This window comes from Accipiter gentilis, chromosome 34 (genome assembly GCF_929443795.1).
Source record: "Accipiter gentilis chromosome 34, bAccGen1.1, whole genome shotgun sequence".
Taxonomy (NCBI): domain Eukaryota; kingdom Metazoa; phylum Chordata; class Aves; order Accipitriformes; family Accipitridae; genus Astur; species Astur gentilis.
The window spans coordinates 15,472,925-15,490,688 of record NC_064913.1 but is presented as its reverse complement, the minus strand read 5'-3'; the positions used below and the strand labels follow the sequence as shown (position 1 = coordinate 15,490,688).

The window sequence follows — 17,764 nt, the reverse complement described above, 5'->3', positions numbered from 1 at the left end:
CTGAAGAAACAACATCTTGCTCTTCTTACGTGAACGCGTTTCACAGTTGAACAGCAAATGACTCTGGCGGTGCGGCCATCTCAGCTGGTTTATTACCGAAAATATCTGGAATATATTCCTTCACGGAGGCCAAGCAGGAAAATGCTGCAGTGAAAAAATACGAATGGAAACCTGCATTTCCCCATTTGTTCAAGAGGAACTGTAGCTGCAATCAGCTTCGTTGCAGCAGGAATTAACAGGGTTCCTCTGAGGACTGAGTGGACTCTTTCTGATTAGGGAATATAAATACAGAGAAAGTTATACTCATGTGTGAAGATCTGATAGGTATACGATATTCTGTATATAGTGAACAAAATGACTTTTATGAACCCATGGCATGTTCCTATAAAAATGCAGTAAAGAAAATTTAATGTACTGTGGGATATTTTTCTATGAAAATAAAGGCTATGTGGTCCTTTAAAAAGGTATTTCTCCTAAAATAAAATAAAAAGTATCCATCACTGCACATCCCAGATCTCACAGAGAAGAGGTGTGAATTTGTGGTCATTCACTCTCCATGACATCAGCATCTCTGCGTGATGATGGTTAAATGTCCGTAATTCTGTAAGACGGCCCAGAAGACATGCAAAGTGTTGAGGGTTATCTGGGTGGTGAAGTTTGCAGATTTTTTGTAGAATATCCAGCAGGGGTTCTTGAAGCCTTTCCACGGACTCTCTGTCCTTTATGTATTGTCGATCTGGTTATGGTTTTAAAAGAAAAGAAGTAATTAGCAATATACAAAGTAAATATTTACACTGATAAATGATTATAAAAATATTCAAGTATTTACACTGGGCACTGATGTTCACACCTACCGAGAATATTTATTCTCAAATTAAGAGGGAATAAAAATGCTTAACATATTTTTTTTTTGGTTTGGGGTTTTCATGTAAGCTTCCCACTTCTAGCTAGGGAAAACTTTCAACTTTTTAAAAAACTGAAGAGTTTTAACTTGAAAATGTTTCTCTGGGTTTGTATCGTCATGTCCCAGTGCAGTTCTGCACCTGAGTACATCCTGCGATGCATTGCAACAACTGAGCAGCATGGCACGAGTACCTGAAGGTGTAGTACAGCTGGGGAATTTGGCCAGCAGAGAAGAGCATACATGCAGGTCACTAGGGAGAAATCAAACATCTTCACCCTCAGATGAAATTTCTTTGCTAGAAAATACTTGTCTCTTTACTCTGTTCATATGGAAGTATGTGTTTGGGTGTTCGGAGAGGGAGGAAAAGAGAAGGATGGGGTTTTTTGTCACTGAAATTTTTGGTGTAAAAAAATTTCCTGAGACACACTGTTTCAAAGAGCAATGGAATTGCTTCACCTTCCCACCTTCCATGAAACCTGATTTGGAAACCTCAGTGTCTGTCTTTTGTCCTGAAGCATCAGGCTTCTCCCATTCCTATGATAGTCCGTTTGAGGCGCCATACAATTTCTCCGTATTTTATTAGGTAGAGATGGTTAGTTTTGTGTTGTCAAAGAGTTAGTTTTTGCAGCAAAGCTGAGCTCTCAGGGCTGAGACGCTATTGTGCCGATCCTTCTGAAAGGGCAGTTTCCAACACTTCGTAGTCGAGAGGGCAACTTGCTGCTTACTGTCCTTCTGCTCTTGGCAGCTGGTGTTTGTTCAATAAAGGCTGAAAACTTTCATTCCCATTCTCTATTCTAAGTTAGCAGTGTTCCTCTAAAAAATGTGACATTCCACAAAAGTCTGTAGTGATGTGCATGTAGCCACATCTGGGATTTTCTGAAGAAGCCTGTCATGCTGAGCAGTGAAGACGCACCAGTAGTTTTTTTAAGCAGGGTATTTAGGCATTTTTTTGACTTGTATGCAAAACCAGACAGTGTAGCAGGACATCTGGGGTTTGGATTTGTGTGCTTGTTTTCTGGTTTAACAACTGAATATACTGAATAAGCATGTATGCACACTTACTCTTTGTAGAATGTAAGTTTTTACAAGTCTTTGGTCACACTCCTCACACTTTCTTTCCGAAACCACTAATATTGAATTCTTTATTAGAAGTTACCTGGAGACAGGATAACTATGGCTGTGAGCAGCGCGTATTCTTCCTGTGTCATCTTCAGCTCTCCAATGCTTTTATAAAAATTAAACATGGGAGTTATAAATTCATCTGAGATACCTGTGAGAGAAAAAAAAGTTACAATATTTTTTAATTATTGAAATAAACTGGTTTATTGCCACAAAGCAGTTATTCAGGATTTGAAGCCTTGACTGTCGTGGTGGGAGAAGTGTAATACACAAATCAGGCCTGATCCAAGACAATTAGTTACAAAAGTGCAAGCACATCCTTGTTTTCCAGATCAGAGTAGAAACAGGCAAGTGCTGGCTATTTCTTTTCGCACGGTTTCAAAGTCCTTCTTTCAAGCAGTTCCTTTTTCTCTGCAGGTTTGTCCGTCTAGCTCTTCAGGACAAGTCTCATATGTGTTTTTCTCACTGTCTGCTGATACTCTAGCTGTCTCCTGTTTCCAGGATGCAGTTTGCAAAACAGTCCCCATGTTCCCTATCTTTACATTGGTTATATGGAAACTTCTCAGGATGTGTGGTTTAATTCTAGCCCCACTCTACTCTACAGCCAGCTGCCTTGGGCAGTTACTTCGGTTGTCTCCATACAGAGACTTAATTGCTCCCTTTGTGTAGCCTGAAATTTTAGCTAGGTCTAGGACTACCTGTAGTCCAAGATCAACTTGCTTGCAACTACTACTACCTTAAAGCGCAAACTAGTGTATTATAAAGTACAGAGCCATAAACAATTAAAATCCACCCCAGTTTTAGGATGGGATCATGCGATTCTCTCGCCATCAGCAAAACCCTTTGGGGTTACTGAACTGGGGCACGCCGATGGGGCTTCCTCTTACTGACTTTGTCATCAGGTCACAATGTTCTTACTTAGCCTTAAATTACAGACGTACTCCATTCTGCTTTTTGTTGTAAAAGAGAAGTAGGTCCTGCGACATCAATTTTTTTTTTTTTTTACATGGTGTGTGAGTCACTCAGAGCAGCCACTAGACTGTTGACAACGGCTGCTTGCAGCTCTGAAGCGGTGGCATCGACGAGGTGTAGACATCCTAAGTAATGGCTCTGCAGCAAGAGCCTTTTGGACTTCTTTGGCCGAAAGGATGGAAATCTCTGTTCCCATAGGATTTCTTGTCATTTTCCTCTTAATTTTGAGCTGTTCTAGGAGAAGCCTTTATAACTGCATGAAATAATGCGGTTTTGGGTGTTGTATACGAGACAAAACTGAAGTCCAGGACTGGTGAGGTTTGGAGTGCCTCCAATAGGGGAAATTCAAAATGAAACTCAGCAGGTGGAACTCAAAGAAAGGAAACATGAAGTCACTTGACTTAACTACAAAACAGTCACATTTTGCTGTGACAGTGAGAACTTACTTCAATCAGTGGAATAGTTTTGTGTCCCAACAGTGAAAGTATGGTCTTGCAGGGTGTGGTTTATTTTGTGGCTGAATGATGTGTTTAAACATGTGACATGAGCAAGCTATGTTCACTGCAGATTACAAACCACAAATCTGGTTTTTGTAACAAGTTCAATAAATACTATTGAGAAGAGTCTGTGTCAAGTAAGCAGATATAGATGATGTGGGTCAGCCTCTCCTGTGAAAGTTAGTAACACAGCTGGAGCTTTATACAGAGCAAACAATAGTCATAGCATCTAATGTTCTGTGAGGTTTATGCCGTTAGTCATGAGCGTTAACTATTTAAAATTTTGAACACTTGTTATTGCTAACTGTTGGGGAACCGCCTGTGTCTCTTGTGCAGTTTTAAGTGCCAAAGTTCCTTACAATATGACATACGTAAGGAACACATACATATGACACATCAAAGCCTTAAAGTTCGTGGTAATCTGGAAACAGGGAAAAAAAAAAAGGCTAGCTGAGCCCTAAAGCAGAGCAAACGAGTTCCTTTCACGGAAGTGAATAGCTCAGCAATGACATGAGAAAAGTCCAAGACAAGCTGGATATTTTTAGAAGTCTCTGTGCAAGGTATCACGCCGCTGGGCACGATCGTCTTGGCAGCAGATAGGAAATGGGAGGAAGTGGGCTGTGACTAAGATTCCCATCATTTGTTTCTCCTATTCATAATTTGATTTTTTTTTCTCTTTTTTTTGGAGGTCAGGTTAGTTTTCAGCTGGATGAATTCATTGATTTGCTGACCACAAAGCTCCTCGAGTCCTACTGTCAATACAGCAGAAGTGGGATGAAAATGATGCTGGTGAACAGGGTGTGAAATAACTAATTCAGGTCCTCACTGGTCCAGGCACTGTATAGGCGTGCAGTAAAACAATCCTTGCGCCAGAAAGCTTATAATCTAACATTAAGAAACTAAAGCAGGGGTGGGTGAAAATGAGTATGGATGTGGAAGCAAATGAAATTACGGCAGAGAGCTTCTCTGCATTACTGTACTTCCAAACAGAGAAATCAAACAGAAGAGGTGAATGGGAGTAAAAAGGGATGTTTCAGCAATACGACTGATTTACTGCTTTCACTAAAGAGAACAGAATTTTGAAATCTTTAAAAATATCTATCTCAAAAGACAGTTATGAATGAAACCATGCAAAATGAGCAATTTTGAGAATAGGATAATGGAATTTTTTTCTTGGGTACTAGTTTTGCCCTCACTCCATCTGTGCTGGAGTTTCCCTGTTATTTCATCATCCTGTATGCACGTTACACAAACCGCTTTTCCATCACAAGAGGGGGCTGTTTTCTAATGTGATTGAAAACGCTTCAGTTTGGATTTAATAAGCTCCACCAGAAAGCAAAAAAGCAGGAAACAGATGTTTATAGTTCTGGGGTTTTTTTTCTTATCTACCATACAAGATGTTGTCACTTCAATTCAGGTTATCAGAAAAAGAATTAAAGGCGATTTGGTGCTCATAACTGGAAAGGCTAGAGGAGAAACGAATTATGTGACTTTTCAAATGTCATTGTTACAAATCACACTCCAACAGTGAAAAAAAATCAAATAGATAAAGTTATATTTCTGGCCTCACTGAGAACAGAAAAGTTAGCTCCGTCTAACCCTCATTATTTGGATCAGACAAGAGCCCTGCACACTACCGTGTCAGACAGCACAGCTTCCCGGTCCCTGTTGGTGGTGCCTCCTCCATAACTTTTTTTCAAGAAGGTTTCAAAAGCTTTGTTTCATGCAGCATTATGGCAACAAGAACATGCCCCTCCTTCATGTTGCATTGTGCGTCATTCTGAATTACACAGATTTCTACCTAACCACCAGCCCAACTCTTACCATCTGCAGAAGATACTGCAATTAATTTGATTGATTTCACGATGTTAATGCATGACTGGCTGTAAACCCCAGCGTAGTCAATGGGAAACACTTAGCTTCACCGAGTACGGCCTTGCAGCATTAGCCTGGAGCAGATTTAAACCCATGAGCATTATTCATTCAGCACCCCTTCTTGCACAATTTCACTCCTATCTGCAGCTTAAGACACAGCATTGTTTTAGACCTTGCCTTTTTTAGGGTTTTGTACCTATGATTTCTCTCCGAAGGTAAGATGACTGTTGCTTTCATACAGTTTGCAGTGTCAGGCCATAAATAATCATCCAGTTAACGTAATCCCGGAATAGATGTATTGCTAGCTTTTTGAGACTATTCTCTCTTCTCTTTTGGCTGAATAGATTAATCTATTGCAAGAAGAAAGCTTGAGAGTAAGTACTAATTAACCGTAACTGGCACTGTGTGATTAATATGGATAAAGAGATCTTTTTTTCTTGATAAACACAGAGGTGCCAGTGGATATGAAACCAGGGGTATATTAGTAGCTGTTTTATGATAATAAAATATATTAATTACTTGCAGAATTACATCTTATCTTTCACAGTGTTTCATTTACTAGAACTGCTTTCCACGCTGCTTATGAGCTCTCTCTTCTAAGCTATTTAAATGCATCAGTGGCCGTTTAAACACTGACCAAATTCACCAAAAGGGGGAAAATCTAGCCAGTAGAGAAGATACACCAGATCATGTGCACGTGACATCTCCTCTGTCATCATCTTGTAGGGATTAAATGGCCAACTTAAATGAGAGGTTAGCACATGCCAGGGAGAACTCACGATCAGGATAGCAAAACCCCATCTTCTCAAAAGCAATCAATAGGATCACTGTGAAGCCATCATTGCAAGCGAGCAAAGAAACCTTAGTTAAAAAAAAAAAAAAACAAAAAAACCCCAACAAACACCAAACAACAAACAATCCAAACCTGCAAGGAGGATGCGAGTGACATTGCCACATAGCATCCTTTGGCAGTGGCCTGAGTGCCGGCAGTCAGGAGAGGAGTGCGGTCTGGCACACAGCAGCAGCATCTGCACTGCCTTGAGCTAGTCTTCATAGGTCGAGTCTAAATAAGTTTTTGGCCTGGAGAAGCACACTTATGCAGAAGAAAAGAGATTGGGTCCCCTGACATCTGTTCTTCTTTTCATGGGTAGAAATTAGCTCTGTAGATACGATTTAAACACTTTTAGCAACTTCATTTATAATTTAGGAAGACAGCACTGGCTAACTGGGTGTGGTAGATTGTGCAGGACCGTATACGAACAGAAAAGCTCTTTGCTATACTCTGCAATTTAAAGTGGTCCTAATTTCTAAACGTTTTGGGCAGTGTGCCATTTTTGGGTTGAGTCACAGGATGGTAAGTGTCTCCTTCCACATGGATGCACATGACCATTGGGAGGGTTCGACATTTTGGACTTGGCAGTGAAGATCATTTCATTTGGTTTCTCTGCACAAACCCCAGCACAATGGGGTTTTGAAGGGCCTCTGTTACTCAGTACTAATAATCAAATAATAAAAGACAAAGGCAACGGAAGTGATTAGGTATCCATTATCCTGCTGCCAAATTTTGCCTTTGGTTGCAGGAGTCTCTTGACCAAATCAGTGGGAACTTTGTATCCCACATTCAAGGGCAAAAGGTGGCCTCTTGCCAATGCTTTGAAATTGTGGCTATTTCTTTTTTTTTTTTTTTCCTTGGATCCCACTGTACTTCAGCACCTGTAACCCATCCAGGAAGACAACAGTACATTTCACAATGTCAGGTGTCCTGCTGCCAAGTGAAAATTTGGGTCCGGATTCTTCCATTTCTGTCCAGATCAGATAGTATCTTATTCCCTAATACTGCAATTTGTAGAACTGCCCTGCAGAATAAAATGATGACAAAAAAACTGTGTCTCTTCATGACCGCAGAAAGCCGGTGTCCTTAGGAAAACAAGCTATAAATGCTCACTGAGAAAGCATTCAGTATCTCAGCACTGGTTTTGAAAAATATTGTACTGCTCAATAATGGGGAGAATTTGCTTTCAAAACAACAGAAAGAAACTAAGCATTAAATTACTAGGATGTCAGCCTCTCACAGAATGAGTCAGTCAGTCAGTCACAACATGGTGTATGCGTAGTGAAGCATCAAATAGGATGAGTAAGTGGCACAAGCTCTCATTAACATTAAATAAAATATCCGTATTCTCATTAAGTCTCAATATTAGAGTGAGTAGGAGAGGATTTCAGCCTCAGGAGCAGCTAATAAAAGAATTTCCATAGCACCTTATGGCGAAAGACCATCAGGACACAAAGACAGACAGTCACTGAGATGCACCAGGACTTGAGCAATATGCTTAAGCAAAGAAATAATACACCTCATCAGCATGAGAATAAAAATGAAAGCTGCTAATGCTCAAAGGTCATCACCACTAGATCTCTGGCTTCTTTATCAGCAAAAAAAAATAAAAAAATCCGTTCCATACAATCAGACTGAGGAAGGCATAAATATTAATAGATGAGAGCAGCCTCAAAGTGGACATGGTGGCAGGTGACAGAAGTCTGGACAGCTTGTGACTTTTAGGCAGGATCCCCACTGCCCTCCCTGATTTTATGGATACAGACATCAAGGCTTGACAATAGGACTTATGTGACATTCAGACATTTGTCTACACATAAAAATATGTGGACAGAAGTTCTGACTAACGGCAATAATTTATGGCCAATGGCCTGATGGTGTTTAGGACCTCACTGGGAGCCATGAATAATCCTGATGCTGCTTCTTCATTCATTACCTATAAATTTCATTTCTAAACTCTCACTCAACTATCACTGCATTTCCTCTGCTGCTCTCTATTGTCTTTGCAGGGTGTTTCAGTTAGTCTTTTTTGTCAGTGAGGTGTATGTAAAAAAAAAAAAAAAAAGTCCCTATCTCCAAATTTATGTGTTATTCTCTTGGGTTTTTTTCTTTGACTTGGGTTTAAACTCTTCTGGCCAGTCTTATCTCTTGGACCAGTCTATAATGGCCAGCTGACGCTTTTAGTAGCATTTGTCCTTACTGGTTAAGGCTGGAAGAGACTGCTTAAGTTTCTACCTTAATATCACATTTGGTACAGGCTATTATTCAACTTAGAGCCCTGGTGTTGAGTCCTATGACGTGCAGGTGTGCGAACTGCACATGTAATATTTTTGAAAGCTGTATGTGTAAGCAATGGTAACAGAAGAATTTGGTTGCCTTTCTTTCATTTTGTTTAAACTCAGGATACCTGAAAACGACCAGGATTTAAACCACAAAAATAAGCTGTTTCAGTATCAGATATTTTTAAACAACTGGAAATTATTCAATTTGCCTAAATGTGTCATTCTGGAATTTATCCTAACCTAAGACAAAATATGCAGAAAAATTGCACCAATGCAGGCTCTTAAAGTCAAAACAAAAAAACTCTGGTAGCTTGTGTGACTATGAGTAGGATTCCTATGAAAATTCAGTGAACACTAAGAAATGCACTTGGGAAGCATAAGAGAGTCAAACCTACCTAGTAAAAATCCTCCCTCTTATAAACCAATTTGTTTGTATTTTTGGTGCAAAGGAAGTGATGCCACTAAGTGACAGGCAGTTGCCAGTACTGAAAACATAGGCAGAGGGGCATTTAAAAAAACATATTTAAGCCTTTTTGTGCAAGGGACATTGCCAGGTTGACGGATACGCTCTAGCATGCAGCAATGTCAGCCCCAAATGAGAGACACTGGAAATTTGGAGTCACTTCTAGGTCTGTGCGGTAGCACTAACAGTTAAATAGCAGCGGTAGCAGCAGTTAACACTCCTACAAATGCAAAGGTTTAGAAGTCACTTTTGTTGTTTGCTGTCACAGCCCCTTTAAGTGCAGCCAAGGAAAATGTTTTTAAGTAGGCTTGAATTTGCACAGAGTAGAGAAATAAAATACATGGAAAAGGGTATTTTGTCCTGTATTCTTGCTATTAATAGAAGGAAAGAATGCAGCCAACAGCAAGTAAACTGAATAATCTATTATTCGCCTGTAATATAAGGAGGGAGAAATTCTGGCAGCAGTATTTCCTCTTATGTCCCCAACTTGATCCTAGCTTGAGGGAAGATGTTTTAGAGAGCCTTTTCCAAGAGCAACAAGACATATATGTGTATATATACACACTTAAAAAGTTACTGCGTTTCATTTCTTGGGAACTATTCAGCCCAGGTTTTGTTCTGATCCAGAACTCATTTTTAACTTACCTTAGGGGTTTTCCCCACACCCAGAAAAGAAGAACTGCAGGAAATCTTCCTTTGGAATAAATAATACCACATTTGAAATTGTTACTTTTCTTGAAATTTTCTTCTACACAAAATGCTATTTTTTTAACCTGCTTCATGACAGGTAAATAATATTACTGCAGGATAAAATGTCATATTCCAGCCAGTCATGTTACAATATGAAATGCTATTTTTAAGTCTAGTACAAACTTGCAAAAAATAATATTGCATCTCATCTGGACTCAATCCTTGCAGAGAATTAACAGGCTATTTTAAAATTATGAGTAGGGAAAAAATTATTGGTATGACATAATGGCTTATGTAATGTTCTGGATCAAAGTATTTCCTGCTTCTATTTTTTATGAACAGTTGACACCTCAGACAAGAAGGTTGATACTCACTCCATAGATCAGAGGAGAGAAGCTTTCAGTAATCATGTATTCATATGGATTCATTTCTCTAAGACCTATTTTTATCAAAAAGTTTGGTTATAATCCAATAGAAAAAATCTCTTAATGAAGACATTTGGATCCATGACAACTCATTACAGTTTCCAGGAAATATCTCTGGCCTTCTTGGCATACTTCTCTGCCTGCAGAACCTGGACCAGAAGCCATTCATATTACTCTGGAAGTCACCATTTCCAGTCCATCAAACAATAGCCTCTTATAATAAATCAAAATGGAAGAAATACAAAAAACTACAAAATATAAACCCAGAAATGAGTGTGCTAAGCCAAACTAACTATATACGTTCAGCAAGTGAGTTATTCTCAAGTTTCCTAACTCCTTTTCAGGGTTTCAAATATATAAGTATTGGCCTAATTTTGCATACAGCAGTAGTACCTTCAAGTTACTGATTTTAAGAGTTTCAGAACTGAGTTCAAGCCCATTTCTATGACTAGTATTGAGGTTAAATGGCCTCCTGTCTTTTCTCCTTCTGACCATTAAAAAGGAAGCCAGAAGCCAGAATCCATAGACAAGAGTCTCTGATTCAGAATTGTTGTTACATTTGAATTTTGAATGATAGGGAGCTGAGGGTTGGATAAAGTTTGCTGGTCAATACAAAAAAAAAGACAAAACATTCAGTCCGTATTGCATCAGTGGAGCACAAAGAACACATAACAATGCAAAACATGGCTTTGCTTGCTTTGAGGAACAAACAATATCCAGCTCTCTTTGGCTTTTTGTAATTATTAAGATTTATATCCAGAACCAGTAGAATTGATCACAGCCACTGAGCCTTTGATGGACCTTAAGAAGCAGAAAACATACTGAGAACATGCTGTGTTTACAGTTCTTCTATGCACCTTGTGCAGTGTGATTCAATTTTACCAAACTGACCCTATGAATAGGTGGTTCCCTTCAGTCATCTCCAGTAATATCCTAAAATCTTTTTTTCTTTCCTTCTTGTAGTGATTGCATTTGAAGGCATAAATATTGATATTTTATGTGAATAATTTGAAATGGTGATATTTCTTTTTAATCATTCTTTCATGCTTATCATTGGAGACTTGCGCTGGGTTTATTTGATATAGGGTTATTCATAGTACTTGCAGTGTTTTTATAAATAAACCTTTACCTTATGACCTTTAGACTCAAGGCCGAGTTAGATTTGTTCTAGTTAATATAAAGAACAACATTCAGATAAACCTGCTTCAGTGCTAATAAACAATTTTACTAGCTTTCCAAGGGCAAACTACTGACACAGAAGTGCAATGGTGTGGTTTGCTGCTTCCTCGTTAAACAAGATACTTACCACTATTGCGAATTCTTTCTTCTAAAAGGACAGTATGTCCTGTAGGAAGTTTCCTACTGAAGATCTCAGCTGAACGGAGGAACATGGCTTCTACTGCTGAGCCCTTCAGCAAAGCAATCTGGTCTTCGTGATCAAGGGTTTGGAAGCCTGGGGAGACACGAGATGTAAGTGAGGCAGCAACAGAAAAGTCCCCGCTACTTTCATGTCCTGAAGTTCTTGCACATGACATATGTGTGTAACCTTGGTCTTGATGTCAGTAGGGTTGCCAAGTGCTGCGGAAAACTGAAATCCAGATTCCAGAAAATGACACAGATTTGGACCTCGCCAAAGTTTATGAGAATTAGACTTGTGTTTCAGTGTTCATGCTACTTTAAGAGGAACATGATAAGCAGAATCTAGTGGTGTAGTGTAACCAACCGTGGGGCGGTTTCTCTAGCCTGATGCTGCTCCCCAACATCTGCCGTGTTTCCACCAAAGCTCTCTGTATGACCTTCCCACTGCCATGCTGCTCTCAGCCCTTTCCATGCTCTGATGGCAAAAATCAGCATTTGAAGCATCGAATTTTAAATATTTCATCTTGCCTTTGGACTAATATACTATTTTATATAAAGGCTTCCAGCTGTGTTTTAATATGCATTTCTCTTTCTGGAGGGGGAAGGCTCCAAAACCCACTGAAGAAACAAGGAGAAATTTGGTAACTTGTGTGACTACACAGCTGCTCCTCTAAAGACGAACGGGGAGCTGAGGATCCTGGGAAACCCTCTTCATATTTGCCAATGCAGGTACCCACCTTATACCCACCCCCTGATTCTGTGAGGAAGCGTGGAAGAAGATAAAGTAGAGAATGAAACAAAAAGGTGACAAATCCTGCCAGATGTGCTCTAAGTCAACACTGAAGATAGTAGATTATTCAGTTACAAAGCTTCTCCCTTCTTCATTTCCTGCGAGCCAGTATCCCAGTTAGCATAAAAAAATATAGTTACAGCTGCAGTGCTAGGCTTTGGAGCAAGCCTGTAACTCACAGAGGAAATGTCAATATGGTGGGAGAACCAGGAAAATAATGTTTTCATATAGCTAAGTGTTACAATGCACCTTCCTTAATTACAAGGAACCTGTACCATGCCCAGTGGTCACTCCTGAGGTAACATCAACCTGGAAGTTAAAAAAATACTAACGATAAACTCAGGTTTTCAGTGCTTGTCCGTAAGACACCATTAAAGGGACCATGCGTGCCACCAACTAGGGAAAGTTCTTGTTTAGGACTCACAATTCAGGGGATGCCATGACCTAGAGGCTTTGCTAGAAAGGCAGCAAAGCGAGTGAAGCAGAGTCTGGCAAGCGTTAGTGGTAATTTCGAGGCAGACTATTTGGCATTGCAGTGATATATGAAAATAAAATCTCCCTAGAGACACAAGCCTTTCTCTGAGCATTCTGTTTGTCAACAGGTAAAGAGTGCCGTATCTCAGAGTGGCAGAGTTGGAATTATTCAACCTACTATTCCTCCGAGCACAAAGCTCCTTTTCTTTAGCCAGTATCTGAAGAATTCATATGTGTCAGAGGAGGGAGCATTTTTATATAGTCTTCAAAATATACACAACAATCACCAAATGGCAGCTGAAAGGCATGTAAACTTTGCAATAACAAAATTTTCCCCAAAGCAGTGGATATACCTGGTAGTTTTTTAGTGAATTCCACAAGAACCTGCACATGACTGGTAGCCATTTCTGTTAAAATCAGAAAATTTCCTTCAGCACTGAATTCCTCGTGTAACTGTTGAAAATCAAACCAAAATCTGTTAATATTCGTTGTCACTTCACATTTAAGAGCATAAAATACAAGAATCATTAGGCTGGATCAGGCAAGAGGTCCATCTAACACTGTAATTTGTCTCCAGTGATTGTCAAAAACAGGTATTTTGGAAGACGAATGTAAAAAGTAAAAGAAGTAGCCATCATCCTTTCCTCCGAAACATGTGTCTCGCTTTCAGTGTCATCTCTAGCAAGCAATGATTTAGGCACTGCCTGAGCTAGAAGTTCTGTGTGTACCATAATATTTAACCAAAAGCCTTGTTATACATTAATTTCTCTAATTTTTTTTTTAATATATTTTTGGTTTTGACCTCCTCAACCTCCCATGGAAATAAATTGCACAATTTAGTTATGGGTTATTCAACTCTCACCCTGCAAGTGTCTTCCTTTTAGTTTTCAGAGTTGATGGCTTAGGAAATAATTTTCTACAGTGGTTTTGGGTTGGTTGGGGTTTGGGGGTTTTTTGTTTGTTTGTTTGGGTTTTTTTTAAGATTGAACATGACAGTTTTGTAAAAAAATATCTCTCTCTTAAGCTTTTTTCCTCTTCTCCCTGTTTCCCAATGTTTTTCCACCCTACCATGAAAACTGGGAGCTCTTAAAGTGAAAATGGCATTTCTAGAAAGTAGAGAGGAAAAGGGAAGAAGAGGGGATGAAACAAAAATCCAAACCTGGAAAATGCTGGGAATTTGGGTTCAAAAAAATGAAATATTTTTAATCTTCCAGGCTGGTGTCTTTATAGAAAGGAAGCTTGCAAGTTGAATTCAAATCACTGCCTCTACTGACAATGCAAATAACAAAGCTCCCATCAGCAAAGGTTAGATGTGAGCATAAAAGTGTATTTCCAGAGTTGAAAGCTATTTCTTAATATTTAAGTTTGATAAACAAAGATGTGGTCTAACTGTGGACTGAATGGGAGAGATTCTGCCACACTTGCAGCATGTTTTAACTGTAAGCTTTTACCCATATTTTGCTCTACCACTTACTACACCTACTTAGGCTGAGTACAAGTATTTTCTGCTGTGTAATCCTCAGCTTCATTACCCACACCTCAAAAATGACTTCATCAATGTACTTACTAGTTTTTTTGACACCTCCTGTGGTATTTGTTGTTTGCTGTATGAATCCATGATGTAATCAAGAAGGTTCTGCTGTTCTGGGGTAAATTCTACTTTCTCCTATACTGGCAAAAAAAAAAAAAGCCCATCATGAAATGCAATCATAGAAATGATCTAGCATCTCTTGCTTTAGGCAAAAGCTATACATCTATTTCTCACACTTGGAGACAAGCAGACAAGAGATTTGCTTGTCACTGAGATTTCTGTAGAAGCGTACAGAAGAGAGATGTATAATGATTCCAAACTGCATGAGTTTGTGTGGTTTATTATTAGAAATAAGGAAATGTTTAGCAAATAACTAGGTATGCTCAAACTTAATACCACACCTCATCATATATGATATATACCCGACATATGTATTGCAGAAAAAATACTTTATGGATTTTATAGATGCTTTATTGAGTTTTGACTAAAAATATCAGAGCTACTTCTCTACTCAAGGTATTTCCTTGACTTGGTGGGAGTTGGAGTTTTAATTAATACAGACAGCTCCAGAGAGTTTGCGAGTACTCTATATTCACTGTACTAGCCACGTTTAGCTCAAACATCACCACTACTGTACAAACTACTACAAGAATTTTCTTACCCTATATATTTTAGTTGTAGACGTCACTTGCTTCATGTCATGACCTTCGTTATCTTCATTGACTGTCTGATCTGGGGGCTGTTTCACGTTTTTCCGTAGCCTTTTTGACTTGCATTGTATTTCTGTTAACAGACCTAGAACACATAATACAACGGGTGGCAATTGCATTTATATATATATGTCTCAGGCACTGAATAGGTACGTAAACATGCCCATGAATGCCCTTTACACTAACAAACCCACTTACCCGTGCAGATCGTTTCCTGAACGTGTCGTTATCTTTGGATGCGACTCTGATGAGACACACTAACGAGTAGTCTAGCCTAACGGGAGCCCATCCGCAGACCAAAGCAGTTGGTCCTGGTGACCCGGCACCCACGCAAGCGCGTGTCAGGGGTCCTGCTTTGGACCACCTCGAATCTGGTCTTACAGGCAGAAAAGCCGTGAGTGGTGGGAGCGCGCTGAAGTCTGTCTTTGGTTCCGTTTCATCCAAAAGAAAACCCCTTCACGTGCTCCAAGACGCGAACCAAAGCGCGATAAATGGGAACAACTGGAGGACTGCCATCAAACGTGTGTTCCTCCTCGTCCCACCCAAAACAGAAATCAAGGTGCCGCTGTTCTTACACAAAGGGCACTGGATGTTTTCAATAATCTTTAAGCGATATTACGGCTGTAGTGCAAAATCTTCGCACAGAAAGCCCACTCAGAAGAGAGGACGCCAGGGCTTTAGCCATTGCAGTGTCACTATAGAGAGAGACCAACAGCTGAAAATGTAGGCTCAGAAGTAACTCAGGCTGGCAAATGTACCTTTAAAATGTATTTATTTAAAATGTTACCGGGTTGGTCTTGCTATTTTGTATTTCATTGTATTAGAGGACTGAATAAAGCCCTGGTTTTACTACAGAGTTTCACTTGCCCTCATGAAAGGATTTTTGCATTTGGGTTTTTTTTTTTTGTTCTAGACTACGTTTCAGTACCTTGAACCAGGGAGCTTCCTTGTGTGGATGTCATAAAAACTAGCAATCTGCTTGTGCTAACAAAAGAAGGGGACAATAGGTACCCTACACAACCTGTGGAACACAGCCAGAAAGCACAAATGAAAAAGTAAACAGCTAAGTATTCATCTAAAAATAATTCTATCAGCACAGGGGTTTTTTCTTTCTTTCTTTGGTGTTTTTTTTCTTTTTTTTTTTTTTTGAGCTTCTCTCAAGTATCCTTCCCATTCTTCACTGTCAAAAACGCAGAGCAGGAAAAGAGGCTCATTCAGTGAGTATATGATGGTGGAGGAAGATACCATGAAAACAGTGAATTTTGTTCTGAATGTTTTTAATTTCCTGTTTAAGCACTATATAAAATAACCTACCTGAACTGCTGAGAGAAGAGGAAATTTACATGATTAAAATAAGACCTGCAAATAATACCTTGAAAGGGAGGAATAGGAACGATGGAGATAATAATTGGTATCGAGCCATGTAATTTGTGCTGCCGCACAGCATCATAGATTTCTTTTCCTAAATTATTCAGTGCCTCCTTTGGTGGTGTTAATGGGCTTGTGCTGTTTTCTACCAGCTGAGGATCTGGTCTACTACCTTCCTAGGGAAAATTTGGGTTACATTTGCCTTAGGCAGTAAGAGACATTTTTCGCATGCTTCCTGCTACTGAGTAGTACCTTGATATCCTATTCTGGCTCCATTTAAGTTAGCTGGAAAACTCATGTGAGAGACAGGACTTTACTTTTTACCTCAGCGATAGCTAGGTTTCGATGGGTATTAAATGGTTATCACCTTCCAGGAAGAGCGGCAGAACCTGGGTCTTCCCTAGGTAGATATTTCACCCAAGAAACTTGCAGTTTATCTCAAAATGACGGCAAATAACTGAAATTGATGGTTAGTAATTTTGATCTGTCTGTGGTTTGTGTATAAAGGGCAGGAGTAGGACTGTTGAGTAGCCGTGCCATAAATATTTATAAGACTTTACCTCCTTGTTCAGAGGGGAAAAAAGAATCCACAGAGCTTGCAATTACAATCCTACAAAATGAGTAAGTGAAACAAAGTTCAAGGTACCCTTTTATTTCCTAGTCTTTTTTTTTTTTTTTTTTTTTTTCTCCCCCAAATAAATGCTCTATACTACTAGAAGCTTCATGTTTTACTGTCCTGGATTGCCTTGAACTAAAAGCAATTATACAGCACACTCCTGCTTAAAAGCCATTAAATACTACCTTGCCAAACATCCCCATTGCAGTGCATTAGAGCATGCTTATGGTTAAGTCATGAGCAACACAAGACACCCAGTGTTTCCATTGCAGAGAGAGAGTCAGATGGCAGTCGCGCTCGCTGGCTTTTATTTCACATATGCCAGTTTGTGAAAATGATAGGCCAGTTTAAAAGTTTCATGTGGGCCCAGCCAGTATTATTTACGCTGACCTGGGTTTTGGGGGTTTTTTTTAGTGATGTTTTTTTTTGTTGTTGTTGTACTGAGTCACTGGGGCTATTTTGAACCCTCAAAATTTTGGAACAATGGATGTAGGATCAGCACCACAGGGGAGTTCCTTTCCTCTGACACTTAGAGACACATTGAGTGCTGTCATCACAGTGGTGGTGTCTGCTCATATATTCACATATTGCACGAGAATATGTCATATCTCAGGATCTTTGTAGCCTGTTCAATTTGCAGAATGAAAGATTAATTACATTATGCTGGCAATGCATTCCAAATATTGATGGAGCTTATTGTTTCTCACAAAACCAACAGTTAATATAGCATCCTCTGATCAGATCGAGGGATAGAAGTATATTAAAAATTCCAAGTAGATTAATTTCCTGTATGAACCTAAATTGGTTTCACACATACGGGTATGCTAAAATGGTGGGAGCCATCAAGAAAAATAAAT

General features: G+C 39.4%; 1 protein-coding gene across 3 annotated transcripts in view; it reads right to left on the bottom strand.

Annotated features, from left to right (window-relative positions):
- Nucleotides 1-255: 255 nt before the first annotated feature.
- The window catches only part of NR1H4 (nuclear receptor subfamily 1 group H member 4), a 39,802-nt gene continuing 22,293 nt past the window's right edge, over nucleotides 256-17,764 (bottom strand). For all 3 annotated transcript variants that reach the window (XM_049792349.1, XM_049792350.1, XM_049792351.1), the window contains 6 exons: nucleotides 14,875-15,008; nucleotides 14,250-14,348; nucleotides 13,036-13,135; nucleotides 11,366-11,512; nucleotides 2,061-2,174; nucleotides 256-736 (listed from right to left, as the gene is read on the bottom strand). In XM_049792349.1, coding sequence (XP_049648306.1) covers nucleotides 498-736; nucleotides 2,061-2,174; nucleotides 11,366-11,512; nucleotides 13,036-13,135; nucleotides 14,250-14,348; nucleotides 14,875-15,008 — 833 coding nt within the window. In that variant the 3' untranslated portion in view covers nucleotides 256-497. The remainder of the gene's footprint in view (nucleotides 737-2,060; nucleotides 2,175-11,365; nucleotides 11,513-13,035; nucleotides 13,136-14,249; nucleotides 14,349-14,874; nucleotides 15,009-17,764) is intronic.